This window comes from Hemitrygon akajei, chromosome 1 (assembly GCF_048418815.1).
Source record: "Hemitrygon akajei chromosome 1, sHemAka1.3, whole genome shotgun sequence".
NCBI lineage: Eukaryota > Metazoa > Chordata > Chondrichthyes > Myliobatiformes > Dasyatidae > Hemitrygon > Hemitrygon akajei.
In genome coordinates this window covers 87,471,158-87,495,975 of record NC_133124.1, presented here as the reverse complement: position 1 = coordinate 87,495,975, position 24,818 = coordinate 87,471,158, and the positions used below count along the sequence as shown (strand labels likewise).

The 24,818-nt window shown below is 41.7% G+C and overlaps 1 protein-coding gene across 4 annotated transcripts in view; it reads left to right on the top strand.

The window, feature by feature from the left end:
- mtcl1 (microtubule crosslinking factor 1) overlaps window positions 1-24,818 on the top strand; it is a 214,643-nt gene that overhangs the window by 21,751 nt on the left and 168,074 nt on the right. For all 4 annotated transcript variants that reach the window (XM_073047438.1, XM_073047446.1, XM_073047429.1 and 1 more), the window contains exons 2-3: window positions 977-1,201; window positions 6,634-6,792. In XM_073047438.1, coding sequence (XP_072903539.1) covers window positions 977-1,201; window positions 6,634-6,792 — 384 coding nt within the window. The remainder of the gene's footprint in view (window positions 1-976; window positions 1,202-6,633; window positions 6,793-24,818) is intronic.

Below are 24,818 nucleotides of genomic sequence, written 5' to 3'. Positions count from 1 at the left end.
TTCTTTGAAACCTGCTTTTCATTCAGTTGAAATAGTAAGTTAAAATGCTGCAGGGAACTTCTCTAAAGGAGTTTGGAAAATCATCAGCAGTGTGCAAACATAAATTTCTGAACACAGTTTTTACCCAAAATGTTGTCAGATTGGGAATCCCCACTAGCATGAGGATGGCTGGTGTTTGAGATAGACCTAGCACGTTGATGAAGTGGTGGATAATCCTGGGAGACTGATTTTAATGTATAAATTGTTGGAATGGAATAAAGAGAGCTTAAATCTGCAGCTGGCCTGTGCAGATGTTCTTTATAAAGAAGAAACTTCCATCATTTTCTCAGTGCTGAAAGGTCTGTCTTGTTAACAATTATGGGATTCATACAAAGCAAAGCAGTACTTTTTTTTGTAACTTATGCAAGTTCCCTACAGTATCAAGTTTTGTGAATTTGTATCTACCTCTTTTATACTTGGGAGTTATTTGTGATGAAAATTTAAAAAACTGCAGATGCTGGAAATCTTAAATAAAAAAGGAAAATGCTGGAGGTCAGGCAGCATCTGTGGAAAGAGAAACAGGTTTGGAACTCCAGCTTAATAAGTTACCCATTTCCAGTATTTTCTAGTTGTACTTTTCGAGTATGCTTTCATTCGTCTGGTTAGTACCCCTTTTAGTCGTGCGGATCATATTATTTGCTTCCAGTACTTAATACTGGTTGTCAGGAGATATTTGATGTCACTTCTTTTCTCAGCCAGCTTTTCATCCTCTCAGCTGGAATAGAGAGGAGAGAGTCCCATCAGTCTGTGTACCAATCCTCCTTCCCTGCTCACCCACCCTCCCCGAGCCATCCCACTGCATGGGGTTCATTGACTGTAATTGCACCTCCTTAGCTTGCATGTTGCTCTTTTATGTTTGGTTTTGTGCTAATTAATGGCAGGATAGAAGAGTGCAGCAAACAGAGTTATTAATTACCATGTGTTTCCGAATGGGCAGGATGAGTTGGATGAGCTGCGATCCGAGATGGAAGAAATGCGGGATAGCTATTTGGAGGAGGATGTGTATCAGCTGCAGGAACTGCGCAGGGAGCTGGATCGTTCCAACAAAAACTGCCGCATCCTGCAGTACCGCCTCAGGAAAGCCGAGCAGAAGAGCTTAAAGGTTGCTCAGACCGGTCAGGTTGATGGGGAACTAATAAGAAATCTGGAGCAAGATTTGAAGGTAAGCTGGTCACCATACCCAGTCAACTCACTAACCTTGTGACTACCCATGAACAAAATCCATTAAGCTCGGGGCAACAAGCTGATCCACAAATTTACACAGAAAAAAAATAACCACACTGATGCAAGTCTTGTTTCTGTTGCCTCTATTCTTGTTGCTTAGCAAAACAGCATTGTATTTTTCTCTATGTCAGCCTACTGCTCTTACAGAATCTTTCAATCTCTCTGTCCGTGATAAACAAACTGTCCCAATGTTGTCGTCTCATTCATGCTCAGTTACATACAGTATATATTCATTCATTCCTTTGTGTATGTCCACTCATTCATGAGTCATTCATTGCCAGCTTTATTCATGGGAAATACCTCATTCACACACAGAGAACTCTGTGAAATAGAGAGACTGGAGATAACCATGTGTGGTAGGAAAGAACGAACTATGTTTTAGGGTTAAGCTTCACCGTTCACAATTTCCACCTTTCACTGATCATAAATTTCCCACCAAGGTGATTGCATTTATGCACTTGTTTCTTCTCAGAAGCTACAGCACATTATGACCTCAATGTTATTTTTCAAGATGTACATATATTCAATAGTTCCATTTAATTTCAGAGAAATGTATGCAATATACATCCTGAAATTCTTGTTCTTCACAGGCATCCGTGAAAATAGAGGCATACCCCACAGAAGTAGTGACAGTAAAAATGTTACACCCCAAAGCCCCCCTACTTGCCCCTCCCTCGCTCGAGCAGCAGGAAAGCAATGACCCTCCCCTGCCCCCACTTCCTCAAAAAAAAATCAGCACCCTCTGCCCACCAAGCAACCAATAGCAAGGCCCCTTAGAAAGACCATGATTTGCAGTACAACAAAAACTAATCGTTCACCTGAAATTCAACATGCCACAGGCTCGGTTTCCCTAATAAAAGGACAGGGAGGTGTCTCCTTTCACAGTGAGAGGGGAGAGATAACAGAACAACTCACTGATTTGCGATGATAAAGTCTGTCGCGTTGCTGTTTTTCCGAGTTCTACAACTCGAGAATTGGCAACGAATTCTCCCCCAGCAACGAGAGAGAGAGAGTGCGCGCAACTTGCTGAGTACAGAGCCTCCAACAATTGATCCACTGTTCCCAATGTTCTATTTTCTCCCACGGCGATTCAGTCAACGGCACCGGCATAGAATCAGCCTGTCCACAGGGCCGTGAAGCCTCAGAACCCCAAAGGCACGCTTGTCTTTTAGGCCGCATCCTTGGGATATTGAAAAGAGGGCAGTTGTGAGCCCCTCTGGTAGTGGGTCCCACCACCGCAAAGAACTGAAATCTGAGTGTAATTCCAGGTCAGGGGCTCCAACAGAACCCAATCCACCCTGACAGGGAAAAGGAGAGACATCAAAGGTAGAAATTAAGCTGTTTCCACGGTTGAGCTCGAAGGAGTCGCTGTTAAGAAGCACCATCTTAGCTCCAATCCAGTATAAAATCCTGGAAGCACAGGAGCTCAGCATCATATTTGGAGAAAACACCATCCACATTTTGTTTCTTTCAAATCTCTTACTATCTTTCCTTTCGGTTAGTCCTGACAAAGGGTCTCGGCCCGAAATGTCGACAGTGCTTCTCCTATAGATGCTGCCTGGCCTTCTGTGTTCCATCAGCATTTTGTGTGTGTTGTTGTTTGAATTTCCAGCATCTGCAGATTCCCTCGTGTTTGATCCATATTTTGTGGATGTGAATTCTCTGTTAGAACTAATCTGTCCACCCACTGATCAGACCTCAGCCTCCTTATCTGGTTTTTGACTTTAATAGAGAAATAAGTACAATACGTTCTTCATGATTGCTCTCACCACAAGGTAAATAAAAAGCAGCTTTCACCCTGATTCTGCCAAATAGTCAATGTAAATTCACAGTAACACTAGAGATACTGTTGATGCTGGAAACAGAGAGCAACACACACAAAATGCCACAGGAACTCAGCAGGTCAGGTAGTGTCTATGGAGGGGAATTATGCAGTCAATATTTCTGGCCAAGACCCTTCAGAAGGATCCTTAGGAAATGCTGAGATCTTCCAGCATTTTTGTCTGCATAAATTAACGGTGTCTTTTTGAATGAAAATAGGAGCATACAGTGTCGGGTAGTATCTTTGGAAAGAAGCATTGCTAATGCTTCTGGTTGAAGAACAGCCTCCGTATGATATTGGATCTTGGACATGAAATGTTATCTCTCTCTCTCTCCTCTCTCTCCTCTCTCTCCTCTCTCTCCTCTCTCTCCTCTCTCTCCTCTCTCTCCTCTCTCTCCTCTCTCTCTCCTCTCTCTCCTCTCTCTCCTCTCTCTCCTCTCTCTCCTCTCTCTCCTCTCTCTCCTCTCTCTCCTCTCTCTCCTCTCTCTCCTCTCTCTCCTCTCTCTCCTCTCTCTCCTCTCTCTCCTCTCTCTCCTCTCTCTCTCCTCTCTCTCCTCTCTCTCTCTCTCTCCTCTCTCTCCTCTCTCTCCTCTCTCTCCTCTCTCCCTCTCTCTCCTCCCCCCCCCCCCTGTGTGTTTCTAGCACTTTCTGTTTTTACTTCAGAGCCCAATCTCTTGCCTTTTTGTGTGACATGTTTTTTCTCCTGTTTCTGTTCTTCTGCTCTCTGTGACAACGTCTTGTTCCACTGATATTTACTTCTTGGTCTCACACCTGCCCAGCTCCCATCCACATTTCTGCTTACATCCTTGTCTCTGCTGTTGGCTTTCAATCAGTGCCATTTTGCACTGCCCTACAATTGAATGAGGCCTTTCACATGTTTTTTTTAAATCCTACTTTGAATCTTGGTCCTCAGTGGCATGTTTATGTTGAAGACACAGGACTGGGGGAAATGGTTTGCATTTCCAAAATGTAAGTGAGAAAGTTGGTCAGACAAAATGCTTTTATACCTCATTCAGTGGCTTGTTTGACATGCCATTTAATGTTCTCCTTGGATACGTGTAGTTAATTGAAAAGCAAAAATACTGCAGATGCTGGAAGTTTGATGTATAAACGATGCCGGAAATGCTCAGTACCTGTGAAAAAGAAACAAAGTTTGCATTTTAGATTAACCTTTCATCTGACCGTAGGTGTATATTGATGCTTCTTACTCACACAACTGTGCTAATACAAATGCCTTTATATCAGTATTGTATACTTCCATTAAAACAATTAGCATGATTATTTAATATGAATTCACAAACTGGTTTCAGACTGTTTGGCTGGATACTGATATGCTTCCTACTTTTGTCCTTGCCTACCATCCAATGAGCCTCTGCATCCAACACATTCTCCACAACTTCCAGCATCTTCAGCGAGACCCTACCACCAGGCACATCTTAACCTCCCCTCACTCTGTGCTTTCCACAGGGACCACTCCTGTGATTCTCTTGTCCATTCATCCCTTCCCACTAATCTCCCTCCTGTCACTTATCCCTGCAAGCAGCAGAAGTGTTAATCAGCCCAGTCACCTCCTCCCTCACCTCCATCTGGGCCCCAAACAGTCCTTCCAGGTGAGGCAACACCTCACCTGCAAATCTTTTGTGGCAAAAACAGTATCCAGTGCTCCCGATGTGGCTGCCTCTAAGATTGGTGAGACCTACTGTGAATTGGGGGACCACTTTGTTGAGTACCTCAGCTCCATCCTCAAAAAGCAGCATTCCCGGTTGCCAACTATTACCGTTCCTACCCCATTCCTATTCTGACATTGCTCCCTGGCTTCCGCTTCTGCTATGATGAAGCCACTCCTCAGGTTGGAGGGGCAACACAACATTTTCCATCTAGGTAGCATCAAACCTGAGAGCCTGAACGTCGATTTCTCCAACTTCCGGCATTTTTCCCCTCCCCCTTCCCTCTTCATTTCTCCACATAGCCTATTACATCTTCTCCTCGCTGTCTATCACCTCCCCTAGCATCCCTCCTCCTTCCTTTCTCCCATGAACTACTCCTCTTTCCTAGCAGATTCTGCCTTCTCTCCTTCTCTGGCCTTTTGCCTTTTTGCCTCCTAATTTCTAACTTAATCCTCTCCCCCACCCACCTGACCATTTCACCTTGTAGCTTCTCTTCCTTCCCCTCCCCTCACCTTCTTATTCTGGCATCTTTCCCTCTTCCTTTCCAGTCCTGAAGAAGGGTCTTGGCCGGAAATGTTGACTGCTGCCTGACCTGCTGAGTACCTCCAGCATTTTGTGTGTGTTGCTCTGGATTTCCAGCATCTACAGGATCTCTTTGTGTTTTTCTTTACTAATATCTACAACTCTCTAAGTATGATTCTATGCTTAATCTGAGGTTTGCTTTCTCTGCATGAAATTAGCTTTGGGCTTGAGGGCTTTTGCTGAAGTCTGAAAGCATTTAGATTTAATTTGTGTAGAGTGAAACAGGTTAAAGAATTATTAATACCTCAGTGCTAAGATATAGGAAGTTGAGAATCCAACAATCCGCAAATACATTGATGATAATAGGGACACAAATTGCAAGAAAGTTTGCTATTTTTAAAATTTTCAGACCAGTTTGGGGTCCAAAAGCCATTAACCCTATGGTCATGTCATAATCTCAGCAATTTATTATGTATTGAAGTTAGTAAACCTGTTGGTTAATTAAATTGCTTTATTTGTATTTTTATATAGGACTTGCGATGAATATCAGGTCACTATAAAGCGTTTCATGGTAAATGATATACATTTGAAGCATAGTCACATTTGTAATGTAGGAAATGTTATAGCCAATTTGTACTTTGTGATAATCTGTTTTATTTGATATTGACTGAGGAAGAGGAATGATAATGGCCAGGACTCCAGGGAAAATTCTTAATCTCCATTTTGAAATAACATCTTCTATGTCCACTTGGGAAATAAAGAGGCTTCATTTTGACCTCTTTATCCAAAAATGCTCATTACTACACTAAATTCCACTCCTGTTGTGTTCAAACCTCTAGCAAGGGAGTTTGGACTGACAAAATTTAGAGATAATTGGCCTCATTTGCCTTCCCCCGATATTGGAAACTAAGTTTTGATGGAGGGATTTTGATAGGATAAGTGTTTCCTTGATAAATTTTCTTAGAAGACAGATTCAGTTTGTGTGTGTGTGTGTGTGACCACAAGATTTCCATGACCAATTTTAAATTAAAGTTAATTAAATGAATTCTTCCTTTCACCAGATAAATGCAGTATAAGGTTGCTTGGATCCATTTTCTATTTTTTAACAGTAAGAATGTTTTGTTGGCTAAGGGGATGGTTACAGGAACATTACACTCAGATAACTCAACCAAGTCATAGACTCACAGTGGTAATTCTGCATTTCAGAACCCAGTCAGGAATTTCTATCACAGGCACCCAATCCTGCCTTGCGCAGTGCATTTTCCTTCTGAACCTTGTAGAGTTTTTTTAAAAAAGTGTAATATTCCTGGGCTTGCCCAACTGTAGAATATTCTGACTTTATTCTGCTGCTGTTCTCAGGTTGCCAAAGATGTGTCTGTGCGTCTGCACCATGAACTGGAGAATGTTGAGGAAAAACGTGTCAGCGTAGAAAATGAAAATGAATCCCTTCGACAAAGGCTTATTGAAGTTGAAATCTCCAAACAAGCATTGCAGAATGAACTAGACAGGATCAAAGAGGTATGCTGAGGGCTCTGTGCTTCTTAGATTCCAATCGTTCAGGATGATGCTGAAGTCAAAAAGTTACTTCAAAGTTCAAAGTAAATTTGTTATCAAAGTCCATATATGTCACCATATATACAACCTGAGATTCACTTTCTTGTGGGCATACTCAGTAATCCAAGAAACATGATAGAATCGATGAAATATTGCACCCAACAGGATGGACAAACAACTAATGTGCAAAAGAAAGCAGACTGCAAATGCAAAAAAAAGATAAATAAGCAGTAAATATCGAGAACGTGCAATGAAGAGGCCTTGGAAGTGAGTCCCATAGGTTGTGGGAACAGTTGGGTTGAGTGAAGTTTCAAGATTCAGATTCCTGGGCTTTGGGATGGACTTGGGTGAGTAGTAGTTAGTATAACTAAGTAGAAAGGAAAGTGCATCCTTGGTCTCTACAGACTGGGCGAGCAGCTAGCTGTGTCCTACCCAAAGCCATGTAGCTGATATTTATGTTTGTTGGTAGTTGTCCATGTGCCTTGGGAGATACGTATTTTGGCTTCATGCAATTGGAGATGGTGGCATCAGAGCAGAATTTTTGAAGTTTATTTGAAATCAACTGGGAAGGCACAATCCCAGTAACAAGTGAACAGCAGGGTGGTTATCACCTGTTTACAATGACTTCTCTATATTTTTATGGGCCTCTAGGATTTATGGGACCAGAAGATGTGCAGGCAGAATTAGGCCATTCGGCCCATCGAATTTGCCTCACCATTAAATCATGGCTGATTTATTTTTTTCATCCCCTTTCTCCCATTAACCCTTAACCCCTTTACCAGTCAAGAACCTATGAATATCTGCCTTAAATATACCCAATGACATGGTCTCTGTGGCAATGAATTCCACAGGATCCACCACCTGCTAGCTGAAAAAACTCCTCCTTATCTGTTTGAAAGTGACATCCCTTTATTCTGAGGCTATGCCTTCAGATCCTACATTCTCCTACTGATGGAAGCATGCACACCATGTCCACTCATCCAGACTTTTGAGCATCGAATAAGTTTCAATAAAATCACCCATCATCCTTCTGAACTCCGTGGTGTATCGGCCTAGAGTCTTCAAATGCTCTTCATATGTTAAGCCTTTCTTTCCCGGCATCATTCTTGTGAACCTCCTCTGGACCCAGGGCTAGCACATCCTTCCTTAGATACGGAGCCCAAAATTGTGCAAAGTGTTCTAATTGTAGTTTGACCAATGACTCAAAGCCTCATCATTTCATACTGCTTCTTTACTGTAGTCCACTGAAAGTGCATTTGTCTTCTTTACTACTAACTCAACCTGCAAGTTAACCTTGAGGAAATCTTGAACTAGAACTACCAACTCCCTTTGTACCTCCAATTTCTGAATTCTTTTACTATTTAGAAAAAGTGTGTACCTTCATTTATTGTACCAAGGTGCATTATCCCACACTTCTTATTGTCCATTCTCCCAACCTTCCAGGTTCTTCTGGAAACTCATTGCCTCTGTGACACTAACTGTCCCTCCACCGATCTTGATATCACCTGCAGCTTGGCCACAATGCCATCAATTCTTTTGTTCAGATCATTAACGTATAAAGTTAAAAGTTGCGGACTGAGCACTGATCCTTGCAGAACTCTGCTGGTCACCAGCAGCCATCCCGAAAAGGATCTCTTCATCCCCACTCTCTGACTTACTGCCAGTCCCCTAATCTTCAATCCGTGCTGGTACCTTGCTTCTCATACCATGGGTGCTTATCTTGCTTAGCACCCTTGTGTCCAGCACTTTGTCAAAGGTCTTCTGAAAATCCAAATAAATAACATCCATCAACTCTCCCGTATTTTTTTACTCTCTGCACCTTGTGACAACCTTGCTATTTCTTTAGTGTTTGTCTGCTTTTTATGAGACTGAGTTGCTAGCTCAACAGTCAACCCAGCACAGATAGAAAGTGTGCAAGGAGCTGGCTGGATTTGACCCAGGACCTCTCACCTCGAAGTCTAGTACAGATGCCACTACACTATCAGCAGATTTTAGTTCAGGCTTTTTATGTTGCTGAAGCTCTGGTAGAACTTTGACTCAGTCTGTCTCCCTTGTCAAATGGGTAACTTTAGAACTGCTGCAGTCCCGTACAAACTTCCCTTTCTCCTCGGCTCCGTACCCCTACAAGAAGGAGATCCATTTATGTGCCATTGGGCATCTGTCAGCCATAGCCTTTACCATGCAAACAGCAGGTGTTGAAAGCTGGAATAAAAGCAAATGCTAGAAATACTTACCAGATCAGACAGCAGCTGTGGAGTGTGAAGCAAAATTAACATTTCCTGCCTGTACCTTTTCATTGTACTCCAGAGAAAACCTAAAATGTTACCACCGTTTATTCTGATAACCTAATCACCATCCTAAACCAATGAATTAATAATGTCCAAAGATGGTAAACTAGAGGTGTCTACAGACAAGAGCTCGTTGTCTAGTGGCAATTAACAGAACTCTGATTTTAATCTCACTCTCCCGTCCTTGTTTCTTCGTATTTACTATCAATATTTTTGCAAGAACCTTCTCACATTTTTTTTTAGTTTTGGTACTCTGTCATTTTTAATTGGCCAAAATCCATTTGGAGTTTTTATTGTGAAATATCATATAGAAGTATTATCATGCCATTATGACTTGTTGTTTTTCCTGACCTCTACGTCTGCTGTGTGTTGATAAGGTCTGTAGCTGGAAGTGGGAGATGTGTACTCTATGGCACTGACAAATCGGCCAGTTGTTCTGGCCTTGGAGCCTTGTCTCATTTAATTCAGCACTGCTGTTTAATGTCTATACATAAATAAGCCATTTGAGCATTCTGGACATTTCAGCTATATCATTTTACAGCACAATACTGTCAAAAATATACTGATATGGGGGAAACTTAAGGTTCATTTTGATACTATTTATTTGATAAGTTTTAAAAGGCCCTATCAGACTATTCCAGATTCCAGTGTGGCCTTTGTTTCAATTCTGGCCTCTTAAAATCCTGTATAAGGAGTGAAAGCTGGAATTTAGTCATATTCAGTTTACATTTCTCTTGACGTCTCAGTGGTAAAGGAAATAAGTCTCTTCCAATTGAAATTAATGCAGCTTGTTCTAACTGTTTTGTACAGCTTTACACCAGTGATTTATTTTCTGTGATGGGTGATTGTTGCCTCATGGCACTGTTCTATAAATTGTCACTCCATCCATCCCAGGCAAATACTTAAGAGAAAGCTTATGGACATAAAGGCAACCTACACTTTCAACCAGAATCCTACACACTGTGGTGGTATGTACCAGTTGATAGCAGAAATGGCTATTCAGTCTCCCAAACCTACTCCGACATACTGTATAATAAAATCATGCTTAATCTGTTATAACTTCAACTCTTTTTCAAGTAAGATCATAAGACATAGGAGAAGAATTAGGCCATTTGGCCCATCGAGTCTGCTCCCTCATTTTATCATGGCTGATCCATTTTTCCTTTCACCCCCTAATCTCTTGCCTTCCTCCCCGTATCCCTTCATGCCCTGACAAATCAAGAATCTATCAACCTCTGCATTAAATGTACATTTAGACATGGCCTCCACAGCTGCCTGTGCAACAAATTCCACAGATTCACCACTCCCTAGCTAAATAACTATCTACTTCAACATTACAAGTAGTTTTACTTTTTCATCACTCTCCAAGGAAGAAAATTCCAGAGACCATGTCCCTTTCACGTTTTAAATGGGTAAAAAATTCTAACTTCTTCCATAAGTGGAGGCAGCTTTTCCACATCCACTCCTGTCAGACCTTCTCAGGATCCCTTCATAAGTCTGTCTAATGTTTCAATAAAGTCCCTTATCACTCCTCTGAACTAGAGTAAATAAAGCTTTGCCCAATTTCCGCTATTAATCCAATAAACGTGCTCTGAATTGCTATTCTGCAAATAAAGAAAGCAATATTACACTAAGTACTCCAGATGTGGTTTCTGCAGCGTCCTATATAATTGAAGCATAATCTCCCTATTTTTGCATTTGATTCACCAAGGAATAAACAATAAAAATTGTAGAGCAAGCCTCCACAAGTACTAGGGCATTTCTCTTTGGACCAAAGGAGGGTAAGGGGCAAATTGACTGAGGTGTCTAAGATGATAAGAGACATAGATAGAGTGGACAGCCAGAGCCTTTTCCCCAGGCCAGCAATGGCTAATACAAGAGGGCATAACTTTAAGGTGTTTGGAGGAAAGTATAGGGGCAGTTGTCAGAGAGTTTTTTTTTAAACAGAGTAATAAGTGAAAGAAACACACTGCTGGGAATGGTGGTAGAGGCGGGTACATTAGAGATATTTAAGAGACCCACAGATAGGCACATGAATGAAAAGAAAATAGAGGGCTAAATGGAAGGGAAAGGTTAAATTGATTGAGGAGTAGGTAATAAGGTTGGCACAGAGTGTGGGCCAAACTGTCTGTCCTGTTCCACACTGTTCCATGCTCTCTTCTGAGTGTGAGCCCTGCCTTAGCAACATGTACAGGGGATCTGGCTGCACACATCCCCTGCAATGCAGGAAATCTGAGTCTTTTTTAAGCTTGGATAGGGGAGCTAAAACTAAAGGACATCAGTTTAAGATGAGAAGGAAAGATTTAATGGAGATCTGAGAGGCAAGTTTCTCCACACAGAGTAATGGGTAGTAGAATCAGCTACCAGAGGCAGGTAACCTTTCTAATTACCCAGATTTTCTGCCAACTTGCCTTTTGTGAATCACATGCTAGGACAATGAACCCATGTACACTAACTCAATATTTTTTGCACTACTTATTTAATTTGAAATTTATATATGTTTTTATCTTATTGTAATTTATAATGTTTTATCATGTTTTGCAGTTTACTGCTTTCACAGAACAACAAATTTCTTGACAAGCAGTATGCCAGTGATAATAAACCAGAATCTGATTCTGACACTCTGATCCCTCTGCATCGCCAAATTCTGCAGGCTGTCACCATTCAGAGAAACTTCCTTTTACCTGTCTTTAGCATTCAATTTCTACAAATTGTGGTAACATAACAATTTTAACATCAGATTTCTCTGCAATAATACTGTGATTTCAGGATAGTTATCCTACACAGTTGAAATTACTTGGCTTTTAATCATATACTGTAACAGTCAGTTAATACCTAAGCATGTTGGCAGTGATGATACCTGTTGGTGAATTTGCATTATTGCTTTCAGATTTACTGGCATAGATAATTTCCAGTTTTGTTTAGGTTATTGATGTGTTACGAACCCCGTAACTGGGTCACTTACCAGCAAAGATAGAGAGGTCTGTTGAAGCCTGATGATACGATTTTTAACAGTATTATTAAAAATACACAAAAATAATATCAATGCAAACATACAGATAATATACGTCATCAATACTAAATCTAAAAGTGCGGGTATAATAGTAATCAATAAGAAATAAGCTCTATCGTTGTCTAGGGGATAATGTATTGTCCGATGGAAATATAAAAGTCACTCAGTTCATGCAGGCTGCAGCCTTTGGGGACCGCTGGGTTTTCAATGGTTGGAGAGAGAGAGAGAGATTTGGAGAAAAACTTGCCGGCTTTCCTTTTATGATTTCGATCCGTCGGAGTCTCGTTGGTGTGGCCGTTCACTTGTGGCCTCTTCTTTAGCTAAGCCGTTCTTCCGTGATGAGCCCACTACCCTGGCAAGGGAGGACGCACACAAGCCCTCACCAGAGTTTGCTATAAAACGCTGTCACTGGATTTCCAGCGTTTCTCCTGGTGCATCTAAAGGGGTTGTTCCCCAGACCCTCTTTTGTCCTTACTCATGGGGTCTCAGATGTCAATCAGGTTGGGATGATGCAATCCCTCAACCAGCCCACTCTGGTCGACCCTGAGGGGCTTCAACGAATAGTACAGTACTCAATACACAATTCCGTCTCCAAGAGACAATGGCCATTATCAGTGGCTTTGTTTCGCTGAGGCCAGGACACATTCCAAACCTTGTGGATTCTCTCTCATTTCCTGGGTCCCAGACCCGAATTAATAGCGATCTTGCGATTCTCAAAAAGGAGGGGGCGACTTTGTACCCTTCGGCCCCTCAGAGTTGTGGCACATTCGTAACAGATGGAAGAATTGATTTGTTTGACTTTAGTTTATTTTCTTTTTGCTTGGTAAGTTGAACATTTTCTAACTTTTCAAAAGATGAATTTAGGTGAACAGACCATGATAACTAAGATAGTTGAGCCTTGACTGTAAATATACTGCATATGGTGTGAGATACTAGATTGTATTATTAAAATAACAGGATAATCTACAAAGTTTAACTCCCTTGGGATTCAAACAAGGTCAACCTAAAAGCATTTAGCCTACTAAATGATAATTTCCTGGAATGATCCCCAGGAGAAGTTTGCTACATGAATTGTTATAATCAGATTTAATGAGCTTGAGTTGGGATATTGTCTTTGTTGAAATGAGCATTTATAGAAAAGCTGTCGTTCTGCCTCCTTGAGCGAGAGCTGCCCTGTTTATTTTACAGATGCTGTTTGACCCACTGGGTACCTCCAGCAGCTTGTGTTTTGCTGACTCTTGTTGGAGAGTGTTATTGCCAGTGTTAGTAGCCATTGTCTGAGTGAATGAGCATCAAAAGGTGATTAAAGCATGCTGAAACAAGGGCAAGATGGATCGAAAGGTAAACACGAGGATACTGGAAATTCAAGCAACGCACACAAAATGCTGGTGGAACGCAGCAGGCCAAGCAGCATCTATAGGAAGAAGCACTGTCAACGTTTCGAGCCGAGACCCTTTGTCCTGAAACATCGACAGTGCTTCTCCCTATAGATGCTGCCTGGCCTGCTGCGTTCCACCAGCATTTTGTGTGAGTAGAAAGGTAATAGTGACTGTGGGGCTGTTTTCAGAGAGGAAAGCTAAAGGCTCAGAGTACCAAAGTCAGACAACCGAGAACAAGAGAAGGCTTCATAGATAGAGTAATCTGTCCATCAGCAATGGTAAGGTTCAATTCATTGAGAGTATTGGAGGTATTCAGTAAAGATTCAAAACTATGAAGGCCTTTCGTATGGATCAGTAAGCGGGTTGAATTTTCAGTGATTTAGAAGTTGTCCAGAGTGGGAGACAGTAGGTTAACAAGGAGTTTTCAAACCTAGAAATGAGAAGCATAGATGGAGATTTCAATGACGGTGGAAGGTTTCTTATATTGCTACTTTACAAAGTTCAATGTAAATTTTATTATCTAAGTACATGTATGTCACCATGTACAACCCTGAGATTCATTTTCTTGTTGGCAATAAATCTGTAGAATAATAACTATAACAGAATCAATGAAAGACTGCCCAACTAGGGCATTCAACCAGAGTGCAGAAGACAACAAATTGTGTAAATGCAAAAAGAAGAAACAATTATAATAAATATTGAGAATATGAGATGAAGAATTCTTGAAAACTGAATCCAAAGGTTGTGGGAGCATTAAATAATGGGGTGAGTGAAATTTAGTGAAATTATCCCCTTTGGTTCAAGAGCCTGATGTTTGAAGGGTTGTAACAGTTCCTGAACCTGACGATGCAAGTCCTGAGGCCCTTGTACCCTTTTCCTGTCGGCAGCAGAGAGAAGAGAGCATATCCTGGGTCGTGGTGGGACCCAATGATGGATGCCGCTTTCTTGTGACTGTATTTAATACAGGTGTGCTCAATGGTTGGGGGTGCTTTACTCGTGGGCCATATCCACTACCTTTTGTGGGATCCTCAGTTCAAGGGCATTGGTGTTTCCATACCAGTCAGTATGCTCAACACTACACATCTATAGAAGTTTGTCAAAGTTTTAGATGACGTGCTAAATCTCCACAAACATCTAACAAAACTTTCTTCATTATTGTACTTATGTGCTGGGCTCAGGACAGGTCCTCCGAAATAATGACATCTGGAATTTAAAGTTGCTAGCCCTCTCCACCTCTGATCCTCTGAGGACTGGCTTGTGGACCACTGGTTTCTTTTTCCTGAAATCTATAATTAATTCCTTGGTCTTGCTGACATTGAGTGAGATGTTATTGCTATGAAACCACTCAGACAGATTGTCAATCTCCCTCCTATATGCTGATTCACCACCACCTTTGATCCGGCCAACGGCAGTGATATCAGCAACTTGAATATGGCTGTGGAGCTGTGTTTAGTCACACAGTCATACATGTAAAGTGAGTAGAGCAGGGGACTAAGCACAGAGCCTTGTGGTGCATCAGTGCCTATGGAGATTGAGGAGGAACAGCTGTTGCCAATCTGAACTGACTGAGATCTGCAAGTGAGGAAATTGAAGGTCCAATTGCACAAGGAGGTATTGAGGCCAAGGTCTTGGAGCTTATTGATCAATTTTGAGGGGATGTTGTTATTGTATGCTGAACTGTTGTCAATAAAGAGCATCCTGATATATGCACCTTTGCTGTCCAGATGTTTCAGGGTTGTGTGAAGAGCCAATGAGATAGTATCTGTTGTGGGCCTGTTGCTCCGGTAAGCAAATTGGAGTGGATCTAAGTTGCTTCTTAGGCAGGAGTCGATATGTTTCATCACCAACCTATCAGATCACTTCATCACTGTGGATGATAGTGCTACTGAGTGAAAGTCACTGAGGCAAGTCACCACACTCTGGTATAATTAAAGCCTGAATATAATTAAACCTTAATGAATTGAAGTACACTTTGGGAAATTTTACTCTTTCAGCCATTGATTGCAAGGGAACCACAAACGAGAAAATCTGCAGATGCTGGAAATCCGAGCATCACACACAAAATGCTGGAGGAACTCAGCAGGCCAGGCAGCATCTAGGAAAAGAGTACAGTCGATGTTTCGGGCTGAAACCCTTCAACAGGACTGGAGAAAAAAGCTGAGGAGTAGAAGGGAGTATGTTTTGAGTTACCAACTGCTTTCAGTCTTAGAAAAAAAATCAAAATCTGGTTTTGGACAAAATATTCCTTACATAGATGTAGCTGCGGGATTGAGGGAGCTGCTGTTGAGGTAGTGTGATTAAACATGCAGGTGGAAATCAACCACTTTGATAAAAATGCTTCTGACTTGCAGGCAAAGCCAGGAACCTATGGTTACTCAAGCAATAATTGAAAGAGAAACTACTGCTAGTGAAGTCTTATGAGGAGAATGTGTGCAGACATGGAGGAGAAGCAATTCTTGATAAAGGAATTGACTACATCATGATCATTGAGAGAAATGTTGAGACACAGTCACAATTGGGCAACAGTGATACCTTTTGCCAGAAGGGTTTCAGTACACAGAATGAATCAGAAGATACAATCACAGGGCTGTCAGTCCACTGAGTCTGTATCAACCATCAGGCATCAACCTATGTCAATCCCATTTTATTCTTGCCTTGTCCTGTCAATTCAGCCCAGACTCTATGACTCATCTGCACATTACAGTGGCCATTCCATCTACCAACTCGCATGTCTTTGGGATGTAAAGGAAACCAGGGTCCCTGTGGTCATCGGAAAACATGCAAACTCCACACAGAACAGCATCAGTGGTTAATGTTGCTGGAGCTGTGAGATTCTGAAGGGGAGGGGGGCTGCGTAAGGATCTTGTTGCAACAAAGTTACAGACTTAATAAGGACTGCAAGGTTAGAAGTAAGGAAATTGAAGAAGATTAAAAGACTGAAGGCAGAGTGTTTGAGCTGGTGGATACAATAAATGAAAATGAAATGATCCCTGTGCAAAGTCAGTGAACAGGGAGGTTGGACATGATCATAGAGTCATCTAGTGAGGAAACAGGCTTTTCAGCTCACCTTGTCTGCTCTAATTGTTTTTGATTGTTTAGAATTTTCCAGAAAAGGGAACATAGAAGTTGGAGAGAAGATACCCAATGGAAGGGATGTACAGCAGATAGGGGAATAGAAACTAGGTGCTCAGGCAGGCATGAGAAGAAATTGGTGTATGAGCTATCTAAATTTTAATGCTCAAAATTTTCACATTGTTAAAGGTAGGAACGATGGACAGCAGAATGGCTTGTGCAAAGAGGAGTATGACATTTTTATTCACCATCCAGGTTTATTGTGTGGTAGTAGTTCAAATTGGGCATGAAGAGAAGATAATAGTGTTTATGTTGGCCTCACTGCTAAGGGAAACAAGACTTTCCTGTTCAGCTTATCTAGGTCTTTCATCACATTATATATCCTTCTTAAATTTTCTTTTAGCCTCTTTAGTTCTAAAGAAAACAACCCAGCCACCCACATTTTCTCTTTACCGATGTCTCCCATCCCTGACTGCCTGCTTGTGAATTGCCTCTTAATATTGCCAACTTTCTATAATCTCATAACTTCTCAGACTAGCCTAACTTTTATAAAGTTCTGGAATAATCGCTTTGCTCTTATATTCTGTTCATGGACCAGTAAAGGAGAAGATTCTTGATACTGGTTACTCTCAAATCCCAAAGTCGTGTGGGTTTGTAGCTTAATCACCCACTCACTGTAATTTGCCCCTGGTGTCTAGGTGAGTGGTAGAGTCTGTGGGAAGCAGAGTTGATGAGAATATAGTGAGAATAAAAATGGGGTAATTCAAGATTAATTTGCTCCTCGGCCTAAAAGGTCAACTATTCATTCATCTTCATAGATGCTGACTGACATGTGGAATTTCTCCAGTGTTTATCTGTGTTGAGCATTTCCAGCCTTTCCTTTTAAACAAAGATCTCAAGTAAAATCCTTATAAATAATTTTTTTCATCCTCCAGTTTAATGACATCCTTCCCAGAGCAGGGAAAGTGGAACTGTTTACAATACTCCAAATGTAGACTTACCAATGTCTTGTACGGCTGTAACATGGTGCCCCAGTTCCAACGTTGTGTGTGTGTGTGTTGCTCAAGATATCCAGTATCTGCAGAATCTCTTGTGGCAGTATAGGCTCGGGCTTATTTCCCTGAAGCACAGGAGCTGAGGAGTGACTGTATAGAGGTTTGTAAAGTCATGCAGAGTGTAGATAAGGTGAATAGCCAAAGCAGTTTTGACAAGGTCGGGGAGTCCAAAACTAGAAGGCGTGGGTATCAAGTGAGAGGTGACCTGAGAGGCAACTTTCTCACTCAGAGAATGGTAGGTATATGGAACGAGGTGGCAGACACAGGTTTAATTACAACATTCTGAAAGTTATGTGGACGGTTACATGGACAGGAAAGGTTTAGAGGGATACAAGTCAAATGCAGGCAACTGGGACTAGCTCACTTAGACAAATTGATCAGCACAGATGCGATGGGCCAACGGGACTGTTTCCATGCTCTGTGGCTCTTCCACATTTGATAGAATATTTTGTTGAGATAATGGCTGGATTTGCTGAAGGTAACACAGTTAATATGGTGTACACAATTCAGAGGATGCCACACACTGTCTCATGAAATGAACGTTGGATGCCTGTATATGAAGTTGGCTAAGTAACAGACAACAGCGCGTTGCAGGGAATTATTGTTTCTCAGGCTGGTTCACCGAGAGACTGGTATAAGAGTCATGGCTTTTATTGAACCACATTAATAACTTAGACTGCTGTAGTAAAAGCCACAGTTTTTAAATTGTGGATGACATTACATTTGTCAGTACAGGTTTTGTACCCTTTATTCACAATGCTTGGGGCCAGAAGCGTTTTGGATTTTGTCAGATCTTGGAATATATAATGAGATAGCTTGGGATTGCCATCATTTCCAACTCTGAATTTATCTGCTACCGGTAAACAGTCTTGGTCTTCCACTTGTTCATCAAACATATATACGTAACAGTAAAAATTATTGTATACCATTAATTTATTGGAAGTATAATGTGTTGCAGGGTAACAAATCAGTGCAGCAGCATTGGGAGAATACCTGAATCAGCTGCTGAACAACGGCAGGTTTTCAGTCTCCACCTGTGATGCTGTGGTTTGATTAAAAGGTTACCATGCACTGTATTTGTATTTTATTTTCTTTAGGTTTTACATAAGGTATAAAAGCAATCAGCATTGTAGATTTGCTCTGGTGTTAAATTTTCATCAGTAACCTTTTAAAAATTTAATGCCGTTACGTAAGGTATTACAACTATCAGCATCGTAGACTTCAAGATTAAAAGGGCATTTATTATCAAAGAACGTATGAGCTATACAACCGTGAGATTTGTTTGCTTAACAGGCAGTCGCAAAACAAGGAACCCAAAAGAGCCCAATTTTAAAAAGACCTACCACCAGTGCCCACAGAGAAAGAGAAAAAAAAATAAAGCAAATCATGCAAACAATGGAAGCGAGCAACAACAACGGCATTCCGAACCAAATTGAATCCATAGGTCCAAATCCCTGGAACAGCTCGGAGTAGGCCCAAAGCCTTGGTATTCAGTTCCTGACATTAGTGAGACAAATCATTGCAAAGTTCGCGGACATGAAGCACAGCAACTGGAGGCAGTCTCTCAGCCTTAGTGTCACGGAGAGAGGAGTCCTCAGGCCGGCTGGTCTGGCGTTTAAGTTATTCAAACCTTGCACTAGGACACGGGCCCCGCCGCCAGCGGATCGCTCCAGGCCTAGATTCCGCTGCCAGAGAAGCTGTTCTCAGCATCTCCAAATCGGCTCAATGCTTAGAGTGACTTACTCTGCTGCTAGATTTTCGTGATCAGCAGACACTTTAAAAATTTAATGCCGTACCTTTTTTAAAATTTCTGCAACCAGCCTGCTGAATATTCACAATTACTTTCAATTTTCAGCTTGTTGTGATAGATTTATTTCCTGATCAGCATACTGTTAAGCAGCACTTCAATGCTGATGATACACAATCGAGATCTTTATTTGTCGCTTTATGCAGTGTTTATCTAGTTTTCACTCACTGCATATGTGAGGCTACTTCTCAGAACATTCTATGGTGCACAGAGACCTGTGCATCACCTGGGAACCTTCCCTGTGTATTGTGAAATTTTCTGTCTGTGACGTCAAGTCAGCGCTCAAAAAAGATTTGGATTTCAGAGGTTTTCGGATTTTGGATGTTGTGAACTGATAAAAGTTACATTGTGAACTGTGGAGAAAACAATGTAGAAGTGCCGCAGGGTTTATTCGGCTGGTTTACCAACAGGTACGTGGTTGGTCAAGTTTAATACAGAAAAATGTGAGGTTATGTGCTTTTATAGGAGAATGAGGAGATGCAATATTTAATAAAGGATCCTATTCTGAAAGGGGAAGAGCAGCACATGTCCATGCACAAGTCATTGGTTAATAAAGCTGGCACAGTTCTGGGTCTATCAACAGAGGCACGAAGTATAAAGTCAGGGCAATCCTGCTGAAGGTTTATAAAACATTGGCCTGGTTTCAGCTGGGGTATTATATTCATTTCTAGTGGGCATATTATAGGAAGGATGCAGGGGCAATTGAAGAAGGTCCAGAGGAGATTTATGAGAATGGTTCCTGGATGAGGGACTATACTTGCATTCATTCACTTTACCAACACTGCAACGTTGCTGTGGCCTATAACATCTACAAGAGGTATCACAGGAATTTAATTATGCATTTTTGTAAGAATCACGATATCTACTGTGGTGCTGTAAGGTAGTGTGTTCCAGCATTTTAGTCCTGTGACAATCAAAGTATCCTTTAGTCACCATTGTATAACTGGTAGAGCCAGTGCTACACAGTGTGACAGGTATGGCCAAGCTCAATGGTGTGGCTTTGATGGGGCTAGATCTACAGTGTGTCTGTTAAAGGGCCAGCATGATGTTATAATGGTTTAGTAGTATTGTGTGGCTTTCTTAAGAATAATTAGGACTAAGCAACAAGTGGTATTTTTTTTAAATAACACATTATTCAATTCCACAAGATGACAGATTTGTGAATAGCAGTAGTTACTGTAAGTGGTAATTCTGCTGACAGCATGTGTAGCAGGCTACCTATAATTTAATTTTTCTTGCACCCTTGGAAGTCAGAGTGAATTAGGTGAAGAGACGATTCCTTTGGGTTTATACTGTTCATTTTCCTCTGGGCCTCATATCCAAGCTGAAAGTGAGGCAAGGTTTAAAGCACTTCCTCTCAGTGCTGTGAATTTGTTTCCCCACAGGAATATCTGAACTTCCTCTATTAGGAGCATGTCTGCTTTGATGGAGCCTCCTACCACTGTTACTAACAGGGCACTGCAGCACTACACCTCTCCACACTCACACTCCAGCATGTGCTGTATTACTATGAGCAGCACAGTAGTGTAGTGGTTAGCACAGTGCTATCAGCTAAAAGACAGACGTTCAGTTCCGGCCGTTGTTTGTTCTTCCCATGACCGCATGGGTTTCCTCCCACACTCCAAAGATATATGGCTTAGAGCTGGTGAGTTGTGGGCACTGGAAACATGGTGACATTTGAGGGCTGCTCCCAGCACAATCCTTGCTGATTTGATTTGACGATGTATTTCACTGAATGTTCAATGTACGTGTGAAAAATAAAGCTATTTTAAAGAAAATCTTTTCTCTTTACTATCTAAGGGAAAACAAATAATTTTAAGTGAATCGTGAATCAGAAATATGCTTCTGCACACTGCTCATTGAGGTAGGCATTCCACTTCCCTGATTGTCTATATTTGTTTCTCGTTGAGGGGAACTGGTGGGCTGGAGGCAGAGGGATTTGCCTGTGAAACAACAGAAAATGGGTGTGGATTTTTATCTGAGCTGCCCAGCTGAGATGAAATTATTCTACAGGGTGGTTCCTGATGGCACTGAGAACCTCAAGCATATGGAAGCCCTGGACTAAATGACAGAAGGAGCATATCACTTCACAAGTTAACCACCCAACCCATCAGATACCTCCTGTCTGGTCTATGGTAGGATCTGTTTGTCCTAATTAGGCCTTGTATTGTGAGGAACTTTGAGCCTTCTATCTAAGTTAATTTGCAATGGGTCTGGAAAGAGTTCAGAGGAGGTTCATGAGAATGATACCAGGAATGAAAGCTTAACATAGGAGGAACACTTGATGGCTTTGGCACTGTAATTGATGGATCCTGGAGGATAAAGGGGGATCCCATTGAAATCTTCCAAATACTGAAAGGCCTGGATAGAATGGACATGGAGGGCACGTTTCTGGTAGTAGCAGAGTAGGATCCAAGGGCACAGCTCTGAATAAAGGAGCATATCTTTAGAACTGAGATGAGTAGTTGTTTCTATGAAATTCCTTGCCAATGACAGCCATGAAGACCAAGTCAGTTGGGTATATTTAAGACAGAGATGCTGCCTGGCCTGCTGAGTTCCTCCAGCATTTTGTGTCTGTTGCTTGGATTTCCACCATCTGCAGATTTTCTCTTGTTTGTAAAGGTGGGAGAAAGGAGTTGAGAAAACAATCATCCGTGATTGAATAGCAAAGCAGACTTGATGGGCTGAATGGCCTAACTCTGCTCTTACATCCTAAAGTTGTTTCACTTGCAGTAGAACCCAGAAAATCATTTTCAATCCCGAGAGACCAGCTAGAAGAACTGCTATCAGGACCAGCAGCAACTTGAAGATAGAATTCTAACCTGATTAAACTGGAGATGGGAGAGAGTCACCTTCTCTTCAGCAACTGAGTTCTAAATGTTAATCCATTTCAGTTGAACTGATGTAACATCAGCCAGCATCACTATTGCAATAAAACCGTGTTAAATAGAATAAATACTCCAGCGCTCTGCACATCTAGGCAGATTTCCAATCTATGGTACCTGTCCATGCAAAGCACTGACCACTGGCCTTCTCCAGTGTTATGGATTGCAGACACATTCGTGGGAAAGCTACACATGTACTGCTAAGCTTATAAAACCTGGAGTTGCCCAGCAGTATGGAGAGGGAACAGTTAATGCTTCAGGTCAGGATTCTGGAAGAAAAAGGTCATTGTTGCAAAACTTTAACTCTTGTTTCTTGCTCTACATCTCTGTTGTCTTGCCTGCTGATCATTTCCAGTGTATTTGTTTTCTCAGAATTCCAGTATCTGCAGTGATTTGTATTCGTATTGTTTTGCAGTCTGGCAAAGCAACTCCAGAATGGAGCCTGTCACTTGGAATGGCTGCATAATATCGATTGAATGCTGTAAGAAAACAAGCCTAGGGCACCAAAGATAGATGCCAACATTGGCTGAAGTAATGGGGAGTGGGGAAAAGGGAAAATGGATGAGGGGGTGTGGGAGGTAAAGTGTTACTTGTTTACATCTCAGATATTAGATCTTTATGAAGTGCAGCTAGCTGCTATACTTCTGTTATTCAACATGTTATTTCCAAAAATGTATGAATGTATCAAAGGAGCATAAAGAGACACAGATTTCACACAGTATGGATCTATTCATTCAAACCTCGCAGAGCTGTGGTATTCCTGATAAGAGAAAAATTGTGAGCTATCATCTTTTGCTGACTCTTGGTGTCATTGTTGTGCAGGCAAATTAGCTCAGTTTGGTCATGGATCAAGGCCATTGTGCAGTGACCTGGTACATGAGATACACATTGATTTCAGCAGTGTTGCATTATACTGAACTATCAACAGATTTAACGTAGGACAAGAAGAAGCACCAATTAGTATGCAGGCCGTGTCCTTCAGGCAGTGCTGTCGAACCAGTGATATTAAAATGAAAAACAGAGCAACATGTATTGAATACTAATTTATTTGGCTGTGAAGTGTTTTCTTTCAAGAGATGAATGAAATAGCACAATATCAATAGATTGTTAAAATTACCAGGGTGAAGCAAAATTATAGTACTCATGGAGCTGGAGATTACGGTGAATTGGTCACGGTGCTCAGAAGGATAATGTCTATGATGTCAGCACTGTCTGCTTTTCACAATGGCCCAAACAATATAATCCTCTGCTTGTGGCGGTGCTATTTAACACTTCAGCTTCAATCTACTTCTTTGCCTGACCTCTACTGTTCCATGGCCATCAGAAACAATTGCCCAAAGGTATTCAGACAGCCAGCAGTTTAGCAAGAACCGCGGAGAAGCGGGTGGGGTAGGGAGGGGTGAGTGAGACTGTAATTCTTGCCGGTGCCTGGCACAGAGCAATCATTGACGATCACTGCACTTCAGCTCGGCTGGGAGTTGGTGTGCTTTTACAGATTTTTACTCAGGCTGTCACAATGCCAGAGCTGTGCATCCAGCCTGCTACGTGCTTGTGCAGAAGAATGGTTGCTGGTTGGCTGAATGGAACGTAGTCTGAGGATTTTTGCCTGTTGGGCAGGTAGGATCAGTGTTCACTTCAGGATCAGGTTTATTGTCACTGCCATAAGTAGTGACATTTGTTGTTTTGTGGCAGCGATCCAATGTGGGCATAATGGATTAAAAAATAAACACATAAATAGTGGGAAAGAGGAATAAGAAGATAGTGTTCATGAGTTCATTCACCATTCAGAAATCTGATGACAGAGAGGAAGCTATTTATAAAATGTTGAGTCTGGGTCGTCAGGTTCCTGTACCACCACCCTGATGGTAATAATGAGAAGAGGGCATGTCCTGGATGGTGAGGGTCCTTCATCGTGATACCACCTCCTTCTGAAGATGTCCTTAATAGTGAGAGGGTTATGCTGTGATGAAGCTGGCTGAGTCTACAACCCTCTGAAACCTCTTGCAATACTGGGCACGGGAGCCTCTGTACCAAGTGGTGATGCATCCTGTCAGAATGCTGTCCACGGTACATCTGTAGAAATTTGTGAGTCTTTGGTGACACAACAAATCTCCTCAAACTCCTTACAAAGCACAGCTGCTGCCATGCCCTCATCATGGTTGCATCAATATGTTAGACCCAGGACAGATCCTCTGAGATGTTGATGCCTTGGGAGGTAAAACTGCTCACCTCTTCCACCACTGAGGATGAGGATGGTGGGTGTTTTCCCAGCCAGAGTGCTGATCTGATGAAGATGAAAGCTTTTCTGCTTGTGCTGTGGTGTTAGTCTGGACTGGCATTTGATAAAATAAACCCACATTCTCTCAGAATGAGATCTCATTGAAACTTATAAATTTTTAAGGGCTCAATACAATCCCTAGCAAAAGAGTTAGAAACTCAATGGGGCTTTGGCTATTTCGGACCAAGATAAAGAGAACTTGTTCACTCAGTG